Source organism: Phaseolus vulgaris, chromosome 9 (assembly GCF_000499845.2).
Source record: "Phaseolus vulgaris cultivar G19833 chromosome 9, P. vulgaris v2.0, whole genome shotgun sequence".
Classification (NCBI taxonomy): domain Eukaryota; kingdom Viridiplantae; phylum Streptophyta; class Magnoliopsida; order Fabales; family Fabaceae; genus Phaseolus; species Phaseolus vulgaris.
Window position 1 is genome coordinate 34,545,205 of NC_023751.2, and position 23,796 is coordinate 34,569,000.

The 23,796-nt window shown below is 34.6% G+C and overlaps 2 protein-coding genes across 3 annotated transcripts; one reads left to right on the forward strand and one right to left on the reverse strand.

Moving 5' to 3' along the window:
- Window positions 1-1,903: 1,903 nt before the first annotated feature.
- Window positions 1,904-14,999, reverse strand: LOC137820492 (flocculation protein FLO11-like). 2 transcript variants are annotated; one of them, XM_068624611.1, is made up of 15 exons: window positions 14,696-14,999; window positions 12,161-12,708; window positions 11,809-12,082; window positions 10,914-11,212; window positions 7,930-8,112; window positions 6,667-7,422; window positions 6,500-6,594; window positions 6,345-6,404; window positions 6,172-6,260; window positions 5,237-5,785; window positions 4,934-5,008; window positions 4,614-4,684; window positions 4,466-4,523; window positions 3,578-3,839; window positions 1,904-2,978 (listed from the first exon to the last, which is right to left on the reverse strand). In XM_068624611.1, the coding sequence occupies exons 2-15, from the start codon at window positions 12,571-12,573 to the stop codon at window positions 2,272-2,274; spliced, it is 3,891 nt and encodes a 1,296-aa protein (XP_068480712.1). In that variant the 5' UTR covers window positions 12,574-12,708; window positions 14,696-14,999; the 3' UTR covers window positions 1,904-2,271. The 2 variants fall into 2 exon arrangements, with proteins under 2 accessions (XP_068480712.1, XP_068480713.1); XM_068624612.1 differs by having other exon boundaries at window positions 6,500-6,591; window positions 14,696-14,987.
- A 5,225-nt stretch (window positions 15,000-20,224) lies between these two features.
- Window positions 20,225-22,468, forward strand: LOC137821211 (protein ALP1-like). The gene has a single exon (XM_068625690.1). The coding sequence runs from the start codon at window positions 20,743-20,745 to the stop codon at window positions 22,285-22,287; it is 1,545 nt and encodes a 514-aa protein (XP_068481791.1). The 5' UTR covers window positions 20,225-20,742; the 3' UTR covers window positions 22,288-22,468.
- The last annotated feature ends 1,328 nt before the right edge of the window (window positions 22,469-23,796 follow it).

The window sequence follows — 23,796 nt, forward strand, 5'->3', positions numbered from 1 at the left end:
TTATTTGGTTGACTGATTAATTCATTTAAGCTTACAGAAGAAATTAAATTCATTTTACATTCTTATTATTTTCCTTCCAGATGTCCTTATTTACATCTACTTGTGATTACTGTTTTTCATTGATTTCATTTAAGAATTATTTTGAAAAGAGCATACATACACTTTACAAACTATCTTGTCCATATAATTTTCTAGCAACGTTAAAATGGTGATTCAACAATTATTTAGAATTGTTGTTGTACCTTAAAAATGATAATATTTCTTGTGGTAGATGTTGTAGGTATGAGATAGTATACTTCAACAATTCAAGGTGTAACTATTATTGTATAATTTTCGTTTAACTTTTATTAATTTCTAACCTAATTTCAATTATGATTATAAAAGAATAGTTGCAATTATTTTTAATATTAGTTTTGTTTTGATGATTATTTTTAATATGGATTCAACCAAATATCAAAGAGACCCTTCACTAGCATAATTTATTATGATTTATACTACTTTGCATCATAACAAAATACAATTATGAAAAAACATCATTTTGAATCAATTTGACCTAATTGCATATTTAGACAAGTACCGTAAAAGCTACATTACTTTGTTATCTACCTTAAGTTTTATAAACATTTACAAAATATTTTAGTTTTATAAACATTTACAAAATATTATGTTCACATGTTTATAAAATATTCTGGTGCTTATGAGTCTAACGATTGAGCCTAGTTGTAACTCTAAAAGATATTTAGATAAGTTAATGCATTGATGTATAAGTCAATTATAGCATATTTCTTTATCACAACCTATATTGTCATCATCCACTACATTACATAATAGTTACGTATTCTTGTTTTATACGTTAATATGTAAGAAAATTGATAAAAATTAACGAATTATTAACTTCAATGGAAATTTCATCTCGAAGTTATAAGAACACAAAACCCTAAACCCTAAATTTAAAATATTTATTTGTAAATAAGAATAAATTTAAAAACCAATTAAGATCCAAAACAGTAGAATATAAGAAGCTAAAGAAGAGACAGAGAAAGCGAGGGAAGAACCACCAGAAAACAAAAGGATCCACACACACTTTCAACTCAACCACCAGTTCATTTTGTTCAGTGCATTCAAATATTGAATTGAAGCAGATGCCACAGAAAAATGAAGCAAATCAGTGTTAAAATCACAGAAGAAGCCAAAGAGGTTCAATTCACATTCAGTCTCATCATAAAGCAATAATAATCTGGGCAGGGAAATATACGTACCTTCATAGAGAATGGCAAGCTTAAGGAAGAAAACCATACAAATATGCGATTAGTCATCCATGGAGAATATCCAACCTATTTTGGGCGGAGATATCTGAAGGAATTTTATTACAAGAACAACAAATAAAAGATAAGGGTCAGGAAGAAAAGATTTAAACCTTACCTCCCTACGTAAAACGAACAACAACTCAATTCAGTTGTGCCAATAAAAACCCATTAATTTCTAAGAAAGGTGGATCATATCAAAAACACTTGAATTAAGTTTCAAGTACAAGATGCCCTTGCAATCTTCGGAAGTTCCTCGGCACAACCTTCCACAGATAGTTTTGGGATTGCAACTAGTAGATCAGCCATTAGATAGCCAGAGTGATGAATGATGATAGATGTGTGATATTAGATATGAAAATCGTAATCAGGACAACAACTGTCCAGAGAGAAGGGCAGCATTCATTATCTAATGAAACACAGAATGATCACATTTACATTAGTTACCAAATTTTCCCTGAAAACCTCATAGGGAAATCTGCAAGAACAGCGGGATGAAGCCCAGCAAAAAACTTGAACAGCATCATGCTGAGGAACTGAACCTGCAAAACAAGAGTACTAATATAAAGTGCAGGGGAGGGGGATGTACGGAGAGTAACTAGGAGTAAATGGAAGGTGATTTTATTAGAAATATTAAATGTATGTACAAAAGCCTTTTCTCTGATTTGTAAGAGCTACAACCAGGAGTGTTTGCTACCATGTAATCACTAGGAATGAATACTAACTTGTACCTAGAACAAAATGATCTTTACAGTGGAAATCGTGAACTTTGACATGGGCAAAATCCAAAACAGTTGGATAGGTCATTAAAAACAACTTAGAGAAGGAAGTCTACCAAAGAATATATATAACCTAATGGAGGACAGGATTAGCCATAAAACCATCCTATGTAACTAGTCATTTCTTAAAGGTACTTTGTTTCCTTTGTCATTGGTATAATGAACAGTACTATACAAAGAAAGCAGTTTCAAACCATCATATTTAAGTCTGAAAGATCATCCATGGGAATTTCAAGGCCCATAAAGTCATGATCTTGCAATCCATCATCATCGATATTCAACCATGAACCAATATCCTGACCTTGGTCACCGAGATCATCAGGAACACCTAGTACATCCATTCCAGGTAGTTGAAGGTTGGACAAATCAATAGGCTCATGGTCATCATATTCACCAATGCCAAACTCATTTTTCTCCTTGCTGTTGCTATTATTAGACATTTCATTAGACTTTGATTTAGGTTGCTCTGATAGCTTGCCGAGCAAGCCATTTACAGAAACAGAATGCTTAGTTGCTTTCTGCTTAGGCTTTGTTTTGAGTTTCCTTTCTCCCTTAGCACTAGATAATGCTGGCCTACCAACTTTAGTAGTACCATTTCTGGATGGTACTTCCCTGCTCTGCCCTTTTCCGTCTCTGTCTCTCTCACTCCTCCTTCCTTTTGTACTATTTGATGCAGAACTACCAATGCCTGATGGAGCACTTGAACTGCCAATGGTACTGCCAACATCATCAAGGGACAATTCCCTTTTCTTCACCCTGTTTGACCAAAGATCTTCCTTCTCACTGGCTTGTTCAGAGGAACCATTTACAGCATGACGAATATCTGATGAATTGAAATCATGATCTTTCACATTCTGACTAAATTGTGAAGGGTTCTGCTGTGAACCCATAGAACCTGCAGATAGAAAAACAAGTATTGAATATCAAATTTCTGGCTGTAATCAGGAGCAAAAGAGGGTGGACCAGGACTTGATAAGTTCAGATAAAGATAGGCTCTAATCACCTGTCCCTCCAACCCCCCTCCCCCAATACCCTGAACCTGTAACCTAAAAAATATTGACAACTAAAACAAAAAATTACATTTACACCTCTCTCCAAACAGGAAGCACTTTTTTCTTTAGTTGGGAAGTATTTTATTAGACAGGATGGAGGACAAAGGGCTCAAGTCCACAAGAAAATGGCATATAAATTTAACGCCATCTGAGAAGTTTGGCTAAAATGCTCATACCGAACAGGACTAAAATAGAAAAATATTACAATATGTTGTAAATATCAGATTATTAGGAAAAAAAAATATTCTTAATATCTCCATAGTAATTAAGAAAAAATATCTTCAAAATCTTCCTATTCATTTCAGCATATTTTTATTTCCTTTTTTTAAAGATTTTGATTAATACAAATAGAGATTATGTGAATGTAATTGTTATCAATAAAATAATTATTTATTTCCTTACATAGTTCACTTAATATTTATTCAAGGAATGAGGATGATACCATTTCTTGCTTCCAGAAAAAAGGAAGAAGCAGAAGGTTTTATGGACTCAGCCTCCGTGTCATCTGATTCTCGAACAATACTTGGCTGAGAAGAAGTTGCGAGGAACATATCCTTATACAAAGGCTCACTGAAGCAGCTCTTGCCTGTATCTTCAAATTGTTGGCATCGATCCAATGTTCTTTTAACAAATCCCAGTGCAGCTTGCTTGGCCATTTTGTTGCTTGCATTCTTCCCACCTGATGAGCTAGGGCCCCAACAAGCCTGTCAATCAATTTTTTGTCAATTCAATCAGCCACAACCTATTTATAAAGTGGAAAATACTTTCCACTATGGTAGTATCAACTATTATGTAATGGAGTGTTAAACCTTTCTTCCTACACAATTTAAAGTACTTAATAAAAGATAAGAAGGCAGGGCATGGAGTTTGGTTTATCTGATTAAATGAAAACACTCAAATAAGAATAGGTAAAGCATATCACGAATCAGAACTAAAAAGAGAGAGTATGACATGGTTGAGTTGTCCTTTCTAGTTGTATGGTAGGTTTTCATGCTGTTGTAATCTCAACACCCCATCTAAGTCTTTATTGAGACACTAAGATCACAAACAATTAAGTGCACTATGATACATTCTAGCACCAGCATTTAAGGCTAGACACACATTACTACACAATAGAACATGGCCCTATTCACTTGTTGGTGTGTTTTTTCTACTTCCTCCATTCTTATACCTGGATACTATCCACTGAATAAACATCCCTAGCCTTTAAAACTATTGTAACAGAAAGTCTTGGTCTTGGAGATATTTGACTAGACTGCAAAAATTTTATTTGAAAACTAACCTGATTACATATATAAAGAAAAGTGATATTGAACAATAAGAAGGTTACCATGTATTTCTCATAGGCCATCATGAGGAGTTTGTCAAGAGCATTTTGTTCAAAATCCCTGTTAATCAAGATATTGTATTCCTTCAGAACAAAGAGCCACAAAAGTTAAAATTAAGTAAATAATCAGGGAATAAATGAACACATTTACTTTTCTTGAACTTCTTTTGTCACAGAAGCAGATTTTAATAATCCATCTAGTAAGCAGTTCCTCTTGAACATCTACAATGTATGAAAACAAAATCAGAAGGTGAATTTTAATGGAACAAAAAATAACTTCATTCAGTTCTATATAATATTTATAAATCAGTTATCTGGATAGCAATCTGATCTATTTGCTTACATAATACTTGGAAAGCAACATCTAAATTTTCTGGAAAGTTACTTTTAACAGATAAAAAACAATGGGAAAGAGCATTTAGACGATTAGCAATGAGAACATTATAGCTTCACTTCAGCATCAGTTGGTACCTGTCCTTGGTACTGCTCCTCTAACCTAGTGATATCCTCACAAATTCCTTCATCATTTGCTTGCAACATTTCAGGCTTGAAAAAACAAAAGAAAAAAAATAAGTATCATACTAACCTACAGCAGATTTAAAAATAACAGAACATCTTGAAAAAAATTATTTAAATGTATTTGAGTAGACTGCTGAAAGAACTACAGAATAAACTAGAACAAAATACTTTAAACAAATCTGATATTGATCTGTCATACTTCCCAATGTCAAGATTTCATGAACAGCAGAAAAAGTCTGAGGAAAGTTAGCTAACCACTGATTCTGGGGAAATTCCAATACTCTGAAGCTCCAAGAGAAGCTTTTCATTCATACCCAAGGTGGCATATTGCAACTCTGAACATGTCAAGGTAGGCATGTTCTGGCTTGAATTCAACCCAGTTGATTGGATATCAACTTTATCACTTTCAGTCTCATCATGTGCTGATGTTCTAGTTATCCTATAACCATTGTAAGTAGAATAACAAGCAAGGTAAGAATTAGATCGAGAATTGTGAGCCAAACTACTCAAATCCAACTCTCCATCAGCCTCAAATTCAGCATCACATGCATCAAACTTTATATCTTCACTTTCACTGCTACACTCCTCTGATATTAAAGCAGATATTAGCCTTTGACAGAGGGGAATTCCATTAGAATCTCCTTTAGCTAGTTGTAACTGTTCTGCTACAACTCCAGCACCCGTTTGATCACTAGGTTCAAAATCTCTTCCACGGCCCATTAACCCAAACCCATTAGCAACAGCTTCAGAATCATCTATGTATGAAGGAACCGGAACTGGCATCAATCTTGATTCGAGATTTATCTGAAACATGAATGAATTATTAAAGAAATTTATATAACTTATTCCCATGATAGGTATGATAAGAAATTCAAATCAATAAAATCATGCTTTAATAGTCATTATTACTAAAACTATAACTTTCACAAGATTGGTTGGGAATTTTTTAATATATACTGAACCATGTGTGCAAATAAGGAATAAACATGACAGATAATAAAATGGTCATGGTTCCATACCGAATCAGGGCATATAAACATTCATAGGAAAAACAATAATTCTAACTCTATCAAAGGACACATCAGGGCCATACTATTATTGACATCACAAATCCAAAGCATCTTTCTTATATATGAAAGCACCAACAAGAATGCAATAACTTCCTCACCAACAGGGAAAAGAATTAGTACCTTCTGCTTCCAGTAAGCAATATCCTCCTCAGTTATCAAACCAAAGAAAAGCTCCATCTGCCTCCAGAATTGGCTGGAAAAAGAACTAGCTGTAGTAATAAGAAAATACAGAACTACTCCATCAGATAAGTACAAAGGGTACACAATTAGATAATATTTAATAAGATTCATACCAGAGTTGGTAACAGCCTTTACAGCAGCCAATAATTCTTCATGTCCATCTTCCGACCCAACTAAAACAATGAACCCAAAAGTGATTAATGGTATACTAGTATTATACATAGAAAAGGTGAAATCATTATTCTTTTCTACAATCTGAAACTAATACCAAGAAAGTCTGCTGATGCACTAATTGCAGTATGTTTCTGACGCGCATATGCCTTACGATCAGAAAGTTTCCTGGTTGGTGGACGACCTGCCCTGCTGCATGGAACTCAGAACATTAGCTTTAATAAACAAATTGTCAAAACTAAGCAATAGAAGATGCATTTTAACCTTTCACTCTTCTCAAGTCCTAGTCTTGAACTTCTAAGTTGCTTTACAGTTCCTATATTTCCTACATTTCCAAGCTTCTCAGATGTCATTGGTGTTGGCGATCTTGCAGCAGGAAAATTGCGTCCAGTCCTACCCTGCCTCCTAACTCCATCTCCATGTTCTTCCCCGGAAACAAGCTTACTTTTTCTTGTGGGAAGGACGAAGTTAGAAACCTTTTGAACATTTTTTCCAGATTTCTGACCTATCTCCGCTGCTTTCCTGCCCTTCTCTTTTGGTTTAATCTCAGCCACCCCTGACTCTTCACTTTCAGATAAGGCAGCTGAAGTTGAATCACCTTTTAATTTAATTTGCTGAGGAGAATTGCCAGCCAAACGTCTGACAAACCCCAACCCAAGATCATTACCAGTCACATCTGACACAGAATCCAAAGCAGGGGAATCGTCATTACTTGAAACAGTGGACACAAAATTTGCTCTCCTAGCCGTACGGGAGCTCTTCTGTGGCCTTTGCCAGTGGACAACAGGTGGGGAAGATGATCGTGCTGATGCCATACGCTTGCGATTATTAGTGCCAACACTGGTCGGGGGCTTGGTCATACAATGTGAGGGCTCCCAATCATTAGGAACGGCTGCTCTATGGACACCTGGTGATGACTTTGGAGCAACTCCTGAACCAGATCGTGGTGCCCGAATGGGTGTATTCATTTTTGCACTTGAATTAGGGCTTGCCGAATTGAATTCATCACGAGCAGTTACCCTGGATATAAAACAGATATAGAGAATCAATATCAATTATAGATTACATTTTTTATGAAGACAGAAAATTTATTAAACAATTAGAAAATTACAAAGGGAAAACAAGATAAGAAATCTTCCTAAAAAGGATAAGAAAAAGAAAACAACAAATAATAAACATCAACATAATATTTACCCCCCATCTTTCATATTTGTATGAGATGTCCCTTAACAAAGACCATGTGTTTTACATCATGTGCAAGTCAAATACCTAATCTTATCATAAAGCAGTTGCTTATCTCTAAACAACTAATCAATTGTCAATTATAGCATACATATCACGACAAAGAAAAGACCTTTAAATACTAACCATAATAGGATCCATAACAGAAATGGAGCAAATAAACAAACCATCAAAACAAAGAAATCAAGGAGAGCAACATGGAAGAAAAAGAATGTTTTCAATGATAAAAGATCTTCCTTTTAAAGAAAAAAATTCTTAAAGAAATGTGCTTGGCAGTTTGCTTACTTGTTAACAGCTCTGAAATTCACCCTTTCCTTGTCTGAACTAACAGGACGATCCCGTCTATCACTGACAGGAGAATTATTTTCTAGGTCACTTCTTGGAGTAGAGACGCGTATGCCCAACCCTGTTTGTTGAGAGACACCATCTGATTTTCCAGCTCCAACAGTTCCATTAGTAACTCCTGACCTAAACAAAAGATGCATGAAGGTATTATATGATATCCTATATATTGAAGAAAGATAATCAACAGGAATTCAAAACAACAAATAAAATAACATCTTGTTGCACAATATTTTCTATTTATCCTTGAAATCCGAGAGAATTTAGCATAATTCCTCACAACTATATTCACTTGTTACACCACACAATATATGTAGAGAAACCCCAATCACTCACTCATTTAACACTTTGTAGAGAGAACCCCATTGACTCCTCAATTTTCTTTTATTTCCACCTTGTGGTATGACAATAGAAAACAAAGATTCAATAAATTACTATTTTGTAGGACAAGGGAGCTATATCTATAAGAACACATAACATGTTGTGATTTTTATTACATCAGCTCTAGTACTTATATCTAGCATTAGATGTGTATAGCGCCAGTAATAAATTACTAATATGAAATAATGATACAAGACAAACAATTTAAAATTTTAATTTGTAAAATACAGTGTTTACAATATGAATAAAAGCATAATTGTGTATTGTTACAGTCAAGTTAGTATTCTGGTCTGTATACCTGTTAAAGATATGTTTTTCTCAGTTCTGTTATTATGGTTGACAGTTGTATTATGCAGTACTCCTCTATCCACATATATATATGGGCTTTGTAAGAGGTTGACTAATCTTTTAGAAATCTTTCGTAATTTTCACACTCTAAGGAATTACATTTCTTGTTAGTTTCAATATTTATCAATAGCAAGTTGATCTTTTTTTTCTTTTATTGGCTTCCAGCAGTTCTTTTCCTTTTGTTTTAATGACTTCCATAGGTCCTCTTTCAACCTCTTCTGTTCCACCTCCAACCCTTCCTCTAACTGATTCTCAGTCATCTGCTCCAATGCATGTTCCTGACAGTTTTTTGCATCAAATTACTGAGAAGTTTGATGACAAGAACTTTCTATTGTGGTGTCAACAGGTTGAACCTGTTATTAAGGCACATCAGCTGCACCACTTTGTTGTTGTTTCACAAGTTTCGTTGCATTTTCTTACAGAACAAGACACAGATCTTTATCAGGTTAATCCGGAATATCTTTCTCGAGAACAAGATCAAATGCTTCTTATGCGGCTTCAGTCCTCTCTTTCCAATGCCAACTTGTCACATTTAGTTGGATGTGTTCATTCAAATGAATTATGGGAAAAGATACATGCATATTTTCATCATCAATCTCAGAAAAATGCAAGACAGCTCCCCTCTGATTTAAGAAACTCCTCTTTGCATAATTGCACATTATTGCTTTTCTTTCTCATATTAAGTCTCTTGTTGACTCTCTTTGTTCAGTTGGAGATCCTATTTCTTTTAGAGAACATTTGGATTCAATTCTTGCACGTCTTCCTCAAGAATATGATTATGTTATTGCTCTTATTGATGGCAAAATTGATAGTACTACTACTGAAGAAGTTGAGGATTTAAGTCTTGCACAAGAACTGCGTCTAGATAATGGGTTGACATCCTAACTAAGCAGAGGTGGCTGAATAACCTATTATGCGCTACTCCTCTATACATATATATATATATGGGCTTTGGAACAGGTTCACTAATCCTTTTGTAATTTTCAGTCTAATGAATTACGTGTCTTGTTAGTTTCAATGATACCTAATACAATTTTTCAATTTAGTCCCTACTTGAAAAAAATCCACATCGTGGTCCGTAAATGAAAATGCATTTACACATTGATCCCTGCCAATAATAGTGTTAGATTTGGTCCTAATACTTGAAAGTTTAGTCCCTACATGAAAAAAGATTACACTTAATTATGGTCCTTAGATGAAGAAAAAAAATACATGTTTTAGTCACTGCAAGAAAATAAAATTCTTTACATCATTTTAACTTAGCAAAAAAATTATAGATTTGTAAACATCTTTCTTTAATAGGAATCAATTTGTAGAACTCGGTAAGGACTAAAATGAAAAATGTTAGGTATAGAAACCATATTTTTAATTTGACAAATATTATCACTACATGAACTAAAATCTAGACATGGATAATGAAGCAGAAAATTTATTGATACATAAGTATGCAAAGGAAAAAAAACAAGGTAGATATTCCCCTTGAACGCATCTTGCTACATCCCTAAATCTTCAAACTTTTTAATAATTTAGTTTTAATTTTTCAGATATAAAAACATGAATTCACTTTGCTCATAGTTAAAATTTGTGTTGGAGATCTTACATCAACTAGAGATCTAGCCAAATTATAATATATAAATGGGTGCAAACCTCATCTTAATTTTGTGAGATTGAGTTAGGCTTAGAGTTCACTTTCTAAAATGACATCAGAATCTATCCTAAGTTCCTAACAAAGTTTATTGCATCTATCGTGTTCCTGGTATTGGTCACTATCAAACCACCTATATATATCAAGTCTCATGCTTGAGATATCAAGTCCTCAGCATGAGCGCGGAAGTTGGAGATTCCACATTAACTAAAGAAATAACCAAATATAATATATAAGTCGGTGCAAACCTCGCCTTACAAGCTGATTTTGTGAGGTTGAATCAGACTTAAAGTTCATTTCTAAGAATATGTACTACTCAATGAATGATTAACAGCATATGTGTATACACACACACAAGATGTTATCTAAAAGACAAACAAATCTTATCATAATCCTACAATTTTGGATCAAGTAACTTCCCTTATCAAAGGCTAATAAATAAAAAAATTGAATATCTGATTACAATCAATACTAATAAAAAAATTTAGGCAAGTGGGCATACATATGCTAATTAAGTCTCAAACAGAAAAAATGCATACAAATACATTCATACCTGAAAGAATGAGAATCATTACTCAATTTTGCACGAGTATCAATGGCTAGTCTTTGTTGCATTCCGTGTTTAGTTTCTTGGAAAAGGTTAACAGGCTTTGTCAATGCTGTATTTGGAGACCCATCTGGTTTGATGCCAGAACGCTTCTTCTTCATTTTTGACTTTTCCCACCCATCACCTCCAATCGGTAAAGTTCGTTCCTCACCCTGAATTGCACTATTATTGACAATCCGTAACATTTCTTTATCTCTATCTACAGTTCCAGATGGCCTGACAAGAGAATTAGTCCGTATATCCATCTAGAATTATCAAACCCAAGTCAGTTTTGGTCAACAGATTTTAAAGCAAGCAAAGGTAATCTAAAATCAGACTCTCCCACATAAAGAGAAGCAAAAAGAAAGTCGTAAAGTCACAACCACAAGCCATACTCACATGTCTTATTAGATTCAAAGAAGTTGCACAATAAGACAGAATACTCAGTAATTTGACAATTTCATATAGAAATAATGAGACACATAAAGAACCTAGAATTCATGAAACACATCACACACACACAAGCATATATATATATATATATGGAGTAACTTGATCCCTACCCTATATGTATATGCTCAAAAGAATTCATAATAGATGTCTATACATTAGGAGGTAAGGAATCACTAAGAAAGCATGGAGGAAAAATGTTCTAGTAGCCAACTTTTGCTAAAGCAGATTCGAAACAGGACATCTTGTGGCATGTCACACTGAGATATAAAGAACACTTGAGTTTTACAACTAAGGGATGTAAATATAGTATAAAACACAAGGTACTTTACATGCGAACAGCACAAAAATGAATAAGTGATATTAGGAGGCCTAAAAAGAAATGGAATATTGTGTTAACAAACACACATACCCTTACATCAACCAAAGAAGTTCGAGTGCGCTTGTTAGGAACATTTTTGGTTCTTTCTTCCAACTTCAGCTGGTCATGTTCAAAACCACCTGTGACTACATGACTTTGAACTCCAACCTTACCTGTGCTTGTTCCCAAGACTGATCGATCACTTAACATAAAACTAGAACGTTCATTAGAAAAAGTTTCAGCTCGAGACCTTTTCTTTGAAGTTATATTTTGGAAATCTTTGTTGAATCTAGACAGGGCTTCACTAAACATTTTAGCACGATCTCTGTTAAAGATTAGAATGTTATTAAACTGCTCCAACTTCAATGCCAGGAGTAAAACATGCAGAGAATGAAATAACTACCTTGCCCTCCTAAAACTTGCATGTAAACTATCCCTGAGCCGTTTGATATCTTCTGGTACTGGGGATGATAGTTGCTTGCCTTTGGCAGAACTAGATGGAGATTCATCAGAAGAAAGTCCAAGAGCAGCACTGACAAGCCGTTTATAATCTGTTTGTCGATTAGACTTATGCTCTGGAGCCACCAACTTTAGATTAAAACGCACACAATTGAAGAAGCTCACCACATCCCCTTGAGTTGCAGAAGAACTGTTTCTTGACATGCTTGGAAGAGAAGACAGAATTGGATTTTCCAAGCTTTCACGAAAGCTACCTGATCTATCTAATGAAGGAGCTATGTGGGATCCACGTTGCCCAGAGTACAATTGTCTATCTGGACTGCTAGAAGATACATCAAACTTGGTGGATGTTGCCATAGTACTAATTCCCACACCTCTCTTGAGCCAAATACACAGAACAGAGACTGGTGCATGACAAAGTCGTAGCACTATACTGACTAAAGCACATAAAGGGCAAATCTACATTACAAGGGAAACACTTGAACAATGTACCTGAAAGGATCAAAACAATAACAGAAAAATCAAACTTTATGTGCTATGATGTAGAAATATTCATGTGTGCAGTAAAAGACTTGGGTAGCAAGTCATGATTCATACTCAAAAGCTCTCAATTTTTTTAAAATTCATCAAAGGCTAAGAGATCTGTAATACAGCACAGTAGAGATTGTCTGAATGACTCCACTCTTTGTCTATATTATAGTCCCAACTCAACTACATCAAAGTAAAAACTAAAAAGGAATAATGTGCTATTATATTCGGCATGTAAATTAGTTATTACATATTTAGCAAAAACAAGTGTACAAAAATCTCCAAATGCAGAGAAAAATAAAAACACCACCACAACCAGCATTCTTATAAAATCTACTTAAAATATACACTCTCAAAAAACATCAAGGAAAAAAAGTTTCATGAACTGTATTGCTGTCCTTAGCATTTTACATAAAATGTCGTGAAACAAATGGATAAAGGCATCATATATACCTCTCCATTTTCTCTATATAGGACCTTGTCTCCATTCTTATATCACAAAACTTATCAGCTCTTTGTACTGTATACCACCTCAATTTCAAAAACTTAATCTCCAGGACAAAGAGTGAAAATCGCATTTTAATAAAATATTCATACCATTCCTACTACCATTAGACATCTTATTGGTATAATTTTCTAACCTTATCAGCTCTCTGTGTTGTATCACCTTAGGTAACATATTTATCTATACTAGTCTTAACTAACAACAACTAATACCATTAGACACCTTGATATAATGTAGATATTTTTGAAATGGCAGATTATTGAATGAAGAAAAGTAGATAATATGTCTCCTTAGAAAAATGTGGAATTGACCACATGTAAGAAACCTTCCAATTCTACCTGAGTCAACAGTGTGCACTACTGACAAGTTCATCTGAACTTCAAAGCAAGTCACATTGATTATAACCATGTATCAAATTTACATACAAAACATAAACATGTGATAAGCAAATCAATTTATTTTACTTTACCAAGCCTGACCACCACATAGAGAAATGTAAATTAATAGACATAAATGTTCAATGTGACAACAAGATGAAATCTACATGATTATAAATTATGATAAATGCAATGAAGATTTTTGTTAACAACACACTGTATGCAGACCAATTATTGTGACTTACTGTCTCAACATCAAAGACCAATTGCTACAGCTTATATTCTCAACTTCAAACACCAATTACTATGATTAGTTACTTCAAACGCAATCTTGGACCCAAGAACTACAATCCCTCATCAATTACCATTTTCTCAAATAAATAGGTAGTCAATATACAGACAAGACACTACTTTTTCTTTCAATTATAAATAATCAACAATTTCTAAGATTCATTTTAAAAGTAACCTGATGAAGACAATTGAGTTTTTCTCCCAAAATTTGTCAGCTAGTGAAATAGATGCTCACCATTGTTTACAAATTCCCCTTCCTACTCTAACTCTGGTCTACTCCAACTCCAACTCCAACATTAACTTCCTCAATTCAATGCCAGTATACAAGGAATGGCCACACAAAAAATAAAAACCATCCGCTGAACTCCAAGCATGCATTTTCTCATTTTAAATTTTAGCATACAAAATATTCAATTAAAAAGCCAAACAAACAAAATTAGCAAGATGTATCTATCAACAACATAAGTTGTGTTTCACAAGTTCCGGCTACTCCATGCATGCAGATACTTTTTCTCCTCTACTTCCTCGATATCAGTTCGTACGAAAGCTCAACAAAGAAAAAACACAGATAGGAACCAACAACAACGTGTAGAAACCCTAACGTTTGAATCAACGCAATAAACCAAAAATCAAAATCAAGAAACATCCTGTCAGCATGGAAAACCACTGTGAACTCCAAAATAAAAACCCTAGAAGCTGAACAAAATAGGAATGAAACAACAGCAAACTCCAGAAAAAGAAAACAAAAAAATCGATACATCGAAATATAGCTTCGAACCTCGCAATGGTGCTTGTTATTGGTTATGCGAATAGAATAGAAGATTGGGAGAAAAATCGAGAAGCGTGTTAGAATTTGATATTGTTGTGAGCTTCAAATCGAAGTTCGTACGAAGAAGCCATGGAGGAGGAGGAGGCACCGGTGTGTTTTGATCGGCAATGAATTGGACTAAGAAGGTTTTACTGTTTTGCCCATGGTTGTGTATTTTTGGAAACCTTAGAACCCGCGATTTAGCAGGGGTGTTTTCGTCACTCCATATTATATACGGTATGACTGGCATTGAATTACATGTGATTATGCTATCATCAATAATGTACTACAAATACAGCAAATATAGTAATATAATATTATTATTATTAATAACAATAATAATTGTTCTTATTCTTATAATATTTTATTGTACAAAATTAATACATACGTAGATATTATGATGAAGAATAACAAATACAATACCCATGTGAATTTTTGTTCGTTCCAATTTATTGAAAACAGTTATATATATTATTTGGAGGGTAGATTCTATTAAAGTCAATCAACTAGATTCTTCAATAAAAATTAATTATTAACAAAAATAGTAGGTATACTAATTATTAAAAAAATAATATTATCTTTAATGTTTATCAAAGTCAGCACAATAATAACATTTTTTTATAAAAAATTTCAGATGAAACTTGATAGATCTCGACTAATAAAAATCATCATTAAAAAATACTATTAAAAAAATAAAAAATTAAATCAAAATTTATATATTAACAAAATCAATATATAAGTATAACTTATATCTATTAATAAATAAATAAATAAATAAATATCAACAAGCTTATAAACATATGATATCCTAATAATAACTAAAGAAATAGTCCTAAAATTTACAATAAATAAAATAATGTGAGCTACGTATAAAGTTTTTTTTTTAACAAAATAGTGATATTTTATATTTTGTATTTTATAACACAAGTATGATGTTGTACTTGTCATTTTATTATAACAATGAAAAGTCAAAGGACTCTTTATCTACAACATGTATATCCTTAAGGTCCTATTCCAACACTTCATTTTTTAATATTTTTTTACAGACTTAATAATAAATACGTTCATTTTACAATTCATCCTAATTTAATGCTTTGCTAGTTATTAAATACGTGATAAATAAATCATTTGAACTTTAGAAAATACATATTTAAAATACTTAAAGTTTATGAAAAATTATTTGTTTATTTTAAAGTAGTACAAGCACTTTATATAAATTGTCTTATCTTCCACATCAATATTTGTGTCCAAGGGAATAATAAAATATAGTGTTATGTTAGATGACATTTATCTAGTTTTCATTCTTCCTTGTTGGTCTTTTCTTGCACTTTTTGACACTTGCAATCATTCTTCTAGACGATTCATTTCCAAGAGTCTAGGACACATCTTTGCCCATGCCATGTTAAGTAAACGTCTATCTAACATTGTGTTATTGACTTGGACAATTAATTACAAAATATCCAACAAACTTTATTTTTCTCTTTATTTTATTTTTTTAAGCATTTAGTGGTACTTAAAATAGCCATATAATTTTTATTTTGTATTTTTTTCAAGTGCAACTGATTAAGTAGTAATAAAACCTAGAAAAAAAAGTAACATGGTCTAATTCAATTATTCAACTAAAAACAAATTAACAATATAGTGATGTGCATATTGTTAAAGAGTAAAGTAATTTCAAAAAATTATAATAATGATAGGAAAAGTAGTTAGTAATTTAAATATTCTTAGATACCTTTCCCAAATTTAATATAATTAAGTATGATTTAAATTCAATTGTATTAAAAATCCACATTTCACTTGATATAATATCATTGACAATATTTATGATTATATAAATCTATATATACATTTACAAAATTTATAGTTTAATTACATCTTATTTGAGAAAATTAATCAATTGGTATAGTATAAAATGGATTAATAAGTGTCATGGTTGTTGAAATATTGAAGATGATAGTAATTGGTCTCACGATAGAGATGTGAGTCATTTCATCTAATAATGTTATCAAAGATGACATTTGTTCTGGAAGGTCATTGTATTGTTATGTGTATCTACATTCCACTACACCCAAAAAATTGTAGCATTTACTACTATAGAAAATGACTCAACATACGGATTAAAAATTTCTTTATTTAAATATTATATATTATATAAATAATAGTTATGAAATATACTTTTAATGTCACACCATTAACATGTTTTGTTATCAAATATTTATATATTTTTAAAAATAATTAATCTAATGAAAAATAATTAATTTGATTAAGACATTACAAATAAAATTTCACTTATTCATTACACAAAATAATTCTATAAAACAAATCATTGAAACTAAACCTATAATGGCATGTGGTTAAGAGTGTAAGTTAACCTTTCCCATTTTATCTTACCTTGCATGTGGAGTTGACTTGGACTCTTTTTGCTCACTTGAACAAATTTTAAAATATACAAAACAATTCAATAAAATCATTGTCAAATTTTTATATGTCAAATTTAAGTATCTCACACAAATGAAATTTAGCGTGAGTATAACTATCTAAAAAAAATAAAAATTAATAATTTATTATTCACTACAATTAAATAAAGAAATATATTATAAAAATAAAATGTATTAAAATAGAATATAAAAAAATTAAATTGATGTTTATGAACAAATAATATTAATAAAATAATCAATACAAACATTTAGGCATATTCATTTTCTAAATAATTTCAGACAAAAAAATATATTAAAAAAATTAGTTATACAACATGAGAAATTATCTCGCAAAAATGTCACATATTTATGTGTGTTGTACATATGACGTTCATACGATATATATTACACTTTGATTGAACACAACTATCTAAATGAATAAAAATATTTATAAGTATATTCATTTTTTAAATAATTTTAGACAAAAAAATATTTAAAAAAATAGTTATAGAGGGATTATCTCACAAAAAGTCAAATTTTATGTATGTTGTACATCCATATAGAATATATATTGAACACGCCTAGCATACGGACAAGACTTCATGTCTAATAACCAAGTCAAACCATTGTTTAATAACTTAGGTTAGATTAATATCGATAGTTGTGAAAGTCCAACCTCGTTCTATAATTAGTGTGACTACACCAAGCCAAGGACGCATTTAATAGCATTAACTACCATAAATCTTTAAGTACCAAATCCTAACTTGAACATCTAAAGACCTTTTACTGATACCCCCTTTGACTGAGGCCGAAGTTCGATCTTGAAGACCGGGACCTAGGAGAAACCGAAGACTGAAGACCAAGTTCACAAAGGAAACACTTATCGAAGAATAATTGTACCATAAGTGACGAGACTTTCTTGACCCTGACAAGAACAATTGTTGTTCACCGTGAGACTGAGGGAAATTGAAGAGAGTTTATGGTGACGACAAGGAACACAATTAGCGAACAAAGAACAATAATAGAAAACGACCATGTAGCCTTATTGTTAGTCCTTCAAACCGAGATGAGAAACAAGGAGGAGATTCAAACTTTGAGGCAAGAAAACGAATAAATGAGAAAAAAATTAGCATAAGGGTCCCAAGCCCACTACGAGAATGAGTTTAATCATGACGCTCCACCCAAGGTAACCGTGGTAGTTTTCCCATCCACTGTGACTTGATCTCTAAAGGCAACCAACCAAAAAGTCGAATATGCCAGCTCATACCTCGATAACAGCGGGAGGAGCCCGCGGACACCCCTTCATTGACAGAATAATGGAAGCCTAGTTGTCCTCGATATAGAAAGGACTAAACATGGACCGATATGATAAGATGACTGACCCAGACGAACACATTGATGTTTATACAACACATATGAGCTTTTACATCTCAAACAATGTCGTTATGTGTCGAGCCTTCCCTGCATCCTTAAAAGATGAGGCATTGAGTTGGTTCACCTCGCTACCAACCCACATTGAATGTTTTGACACACTAACGGCCAAGTTCGTGACACAGTTCGCAACTAGTCGGGCACATCATCTAATATCAATTTTTTAGGAGAAAAGCGAGTCACTCTAAGTATCTCATGGAAAGGTTTGGGAATGTGGCTCTTAACATTCGCAACTTAAGCACAAAGGTAGCCCTACATCACTTGGTCACGACATTAAGGTCTATTGGAGATCCCACATCGACTAGAGATTAGAGCCTTTCATTGTATATAAGTGGGTGCAAACCTTAATCTTATGAGTCGGTTTTATGAGGTTGAGTTAGGCTTAAAGTCCACTTCGTAACATGGTATCAGAGCCATTTTCGAGCCTATCCTAGCGAGTATTTGTTGGGCCTATCGTGCCACCCGCTATCGGTCTTGGCATGAGGGGGGTGTGTTGGAGATCCCACATCGACTAGAGATTAGAGTCTTTCATTGTATATAAGTGGGTGCAAACCTCAACCCTATGAGCCGGTTTTATGGGGTTGAGTTAGGCTTAAAGTCCACTCACTTTCGTAACAAGGTCGAGACCATTCGCCGACAACCTATGAACAACATATGACAAAGAGTCACAAATTCATGCAACTTAAAGAGCTACATGAGTCCATAAGCAAAGCGAGGGTCGAGATGACCACTACAAAAAATGAGGTTGACAAATATGGCAAGCAACAAGCTACCTCAAGGACCAAGGACCTTAAGCTTCTCACAGTACACGCCTCTTAACGCAGATCAAGCCCCATGTCGATACCATCACAACTATGATCATTCAACCAAAGAATGTCATACACTTAAAGATAAAATTGAGAAACTTATACAAGTTAAACACTTTAAAAAAATTGTGAAAGAAGCTGATATAGGTCAAGGCGGACACAACTATCATCGTGGTGATGATATGTTATGGTGCTAACACAACTATTGTCATGATGATAATAAGGTCAAGACGGACACAACACTCGCTTAAGAGATTATCTCCTAGAAAAATGAAATGTTTATGAGTACAAATGAGAAACTTAAATATTCAAGATGTCGAATACTCTTCTAGTACATACTTCATGTCAATCTATACTGGACTCTTACCTACACCTAGAAAAATGTCGACCTCTCTCATGTCGATACCATCACAATTATGACCATTCAACCGAAGAATGTCAGACATTTAAAGATAAAATTGAAAAGCCTATACAAGCTAAACACTTCAAAAAATTTGTGAAAAAAGTCGATACAAGTCAAGACGGGACACAACTATCGTTGTGGTGATTATATGTTAAGGCACAAACACAATTACTATCATGACGATGACAAGTCAAGACAAACACAACATTGGTTTAAGGGATTATCTCCAAAAAAAAAAGTGAAATGTTTATGTGTGTAAATGAAAACTTAAATATTCAAGATACGGAATACATACTCTTCCAGTGCACACTTCATGTGAACCCATATCACAAATCTTACATTTTAGTCCCTACAAGTGGTAAGTTAGAAATTAGAATCACATTTCTGAATTGAGGACAAATAAGAGCCATGTTTTATATTTTGGATGAATTGAAGAGTATTATTTAAATAAGAGCCATGTTAATAGTAATAGATTTTGTGAGTGATTAAGATGATGGAATCTAAGATGAATGAATGAAGAGGAAGAAAAGTCCCTGGTTTCCTTTCTGAACTCCTTCCGTTGCTTAATAGGCTTCTTTCGTGGCAACCCAAATCTAGGAAAAATCAAAACTTCTCTGCTGCTTCTGTTCAATTACGACTCCACCTTTCCCTCTCTCCAACGTTTTTTCAGACCAACAAAAATCCAAAACACCTTCTTTTTCTCCATAAAGAAACCCCCAAACCAACACAACCGCGTAAAAGGCCACGCTTCCCAAAACGCATATTATCATTGTTTTATGCTCCCAAATCCAAAAGCTTCAGGTCAGAGTCACCGTCAAAGCACCCCACACCATCGCGTTCACACTTCACCACACGCTTTCTCCGCCCCTATAAATACACCCACCAAAACGCAGAAGCTCTCAAGCGTTCACACTTCTCAAAAAGCCGCACAACAACCAAATCCAAACACACCCTATCATCATGGGAATCAGCCCCGTTCCGTTTTTCGCTCAAGAAGACTACTCACACTTCTACAACCTCTTTGCAGACACAGACAACAACAGCACCAAGAGAAAGCGTAACAGTAAAGAAGACGAAGGAGGAGGTGCAGAACAAAATGGGCACCATGATAATAACAGTGAAAGTGCTATCTTGAAGGACTTACTTGCTTCGCTCATTCTCTTGGAAGAGGAAGAAGCTCGAGAAGAACAGAGTAGAATGGTTGAGTCCCAACAGCAACGCGCCATGTTCAACGCCAGCTTCCAGAACCAGGCCCGGGCTATGGAATCCTACAAGGCCCAATCCCAAGCCCATTACGCCGAATCGGAAGAGCTCCAGAACAAAATAACCAAGAAAGCCCGTCGCGCGGTTGCTGCAGCTGCTAGTTCTGTTATTCTAGAAGAGACCGGTTCGGTTCAGGTTCAGGATCCGATTCAAACCGGTTTAGGGTCCGGTTCGACGGTTCAGCGGAGGATGTGGGTGAGGAACCGGTCGAAGGACTGGTGGGAGCAGATCAGCCGGGAGGACTTCCCGGAGGAGGAGTTCCGGCAGTGGTTCCGGATGAGCAGAGGCACGTTCGACATGATCTGCGAGGAGCTCGACGCGGCGGTGACGAAGAAAAACACGATGTTGCGCGAGGCGATTCCGGTGCGCCAGCGCGTGGCCGTCTGCATCTGGCGCCTGGCCACCGGCGACCCGCTCCGGCTGGTGTCGAAGCGGTTCGGGTTGGGGATCTCCACGTGTCACAAACTCGTGCTGGAAGTGTGCTACGCGATACGCGCCGTTTTGATGCCGAAGTTTCTGCAGTGGCCGGGCGAGGAAAAGATGAAGCGCGTGAAGGAAGAGTTCGAGGGCGTTTCGGGAATACAGAACGTGGGAGGCGCAATGTACACCACGCACGTGCCGATCATCGCTCCTAAAATAAGCGTGTCGGCGTATTTTAACAAGCGGCACACGGAGCGGAACCATAAAACCAGTTACTCTGTAACGGTTCAGGGCGTGGTTGATTCCAAAGGCGTTTTCACCGACGTGTGCATTGGGTGGCCAGGTTCCATGCCCGATGATCAGGTTCTGGAGAAAAGCGCGTTGTTTCAGAGAGCTAACAGTGGCAATTTAAGGGACGTTTGGATCGTCGGAAACTCAGGGCACCCTCTGATGGATTGGGTGTTGGTGCCGTACACGCACCCTAATCTGACATGGACGCAGCACGCGTTCAATGAGAAGATTGAGGAGATTCAGGGCACTGCCAAACAGGCCTTTGCGAAGCTAAAAGCGCGGTGGGGGTGTTTGCAGAAGAGGACTGAGGTGAAGCTTCAGGACTTGCCGGTGGTGCTAGGCGCGTGCTGTGTTCTGCATAACATTTGTGAGATGAGGAATGAAGAAATAGATGGTGAGTGGGGGTTTCAGCTTTTTGACGACGAGATGGTGGCGGAGAACTGCATTCGCTCTGCTTCTTCCATGCAGGCCAGAGACCACATTGCCCACCATTTGCTGCACCATGCCCACTCTGCCACTACCTTCTTGTAACTCCACCTTCTTCTTCTTCTTCTTCTTCTTCTTCCTTATTCTTTTTGACTATGTTGCTGTAGTCACATCAATTAACAAGAGAAGCATATTAATTTCATTCATTAAATTCTTGAATATGTAGATTGTATAGACAATTTTTGTCTCATCAAAATATAACTAACATATTGTTCTGGAATTCTAATGGATTTGTTCTACCATCTTCTCCATGTTGTCTCTGATTTCCATTATACATATTACGTGTTGTTTGTGCTGTGTCCCACAGTGTCTGACCCCAAAAAGATTCGATTTCTGCTTTTGACTTTGGAGTCTTGTTGGGAGTTCGGATGCTGTGACCATCAGCACTCATTACTCCTTATTCATTACATGAGTGTAAAAATAATGTGATAAAATAGGAGTTGTTAAGAATGAGATATCTCTAAACGTTGAAAACTGTCACATTGAAGAATTAATTAGCTTCTTGCAGCCTTTGACTGATAGAGAATGGTCTGAACATGTGGATTTGTCTCCGGCTATCTCAATTGGTCCTACAAAGTATGGCAATATAGGTTCTAGAAATGGTGGAAAGTTGTTGTAAAGTGATAGCAACTTGTGTTTATTAAAATAGGTTTATTTTTCAGTTTAAGAATAATGGTTACTACAAATATCCTTAACTCAAGAGAAGAAGACAAGTTGAGTGCTAAATAAAAAACTCAAATATATATAAAAAATAAAATTGTTTTGGAGCATCTTTGCATTTGGACCCTGGGGTTCTGGTCTTGGACCCATAATAATAAGATACAATAGAGGCTAATTCTCCTGCATCAGATCTAAATTTAATTCTCCCTGCATCAGATCTAAATTTAATTCTCCCTGCATCAGATCTAGATCAATCTACCTACCTAGAAAATGTTTATTTCAACTTTAATTATTTTGGATTTTATATCAACACAAATAAGAGAGTTACAAATTTAGAATTGGGATGTGTCTTGTAGAATATTACCATTTCCAGAATATGACCATCAACAACACATAAATACCTTACAGATGCAATTTGAAAGTTTTTTTTCATTTCGGATAAAAAATTCAAAAAAGATGACAAGGAGAATTTAGGATTTAGGTTGCATATCACAATTGATCTGCAGATACAATATAGAGGGGTTAATAAAGTTTTTAGCTAAGAAGGTACCAAAATGGTGTCCCAACTTTTTTGAATATATGCTTGTATGATTTTATACTTTCATATTTTGATTAGGGCAGTTGTAGTTACCAAAATTGAAGATATAATGTCCCTTTTCAGAATCATATATTTGTATGATAGTAAACTTGCATATTGGGACAATGTGCATGAAACATTTGTCTGCTTCAATATTTGTTTTTAACAATCATTTCTTTGAATTCGGTCAATGAATCTTTCCAGAAACAGATTGAATGAGGTAACTATCAATTAATTTTCCTTCACTTTCATATTAAGAAGACCATGGAAATGTGATGTCTTTTCCTTTAACCTGGTTTGGATTAGCATTTTATGAG

Bases quoted from the DNA above. Each gene is read 5' to 3' on its own strand.
- LOC137821211 (XM_068625690.1), top strand. From the start codon at position 20,743: ATGGGAATCAGCCCCGTTCCGTTTTTCGCTCAAGAAGACTACTCACAC.
- LOC137820492 (XM_068624611.1), bottom strand. From the start codon at position 12,573: ATGGCAACATCCACCAAGTTTGATGTATCTTCTAGCAGTCCAGATAGA. The intron at 6,595-6,666 runs GTTAAAATGCAT...AGTTCCATGCAG, and splicing joins GGACTTGAGAAGAGTGAAAG to CAGGGCAGGTCGTCCACCAA. The intron at 6,261-6,344 runs GTATGAATCTTA...TTATTACTACAG, and splicing joins AAAGGCTGTTACCAACTCTG to CTAGTTCTTTTTCCAGCCAA.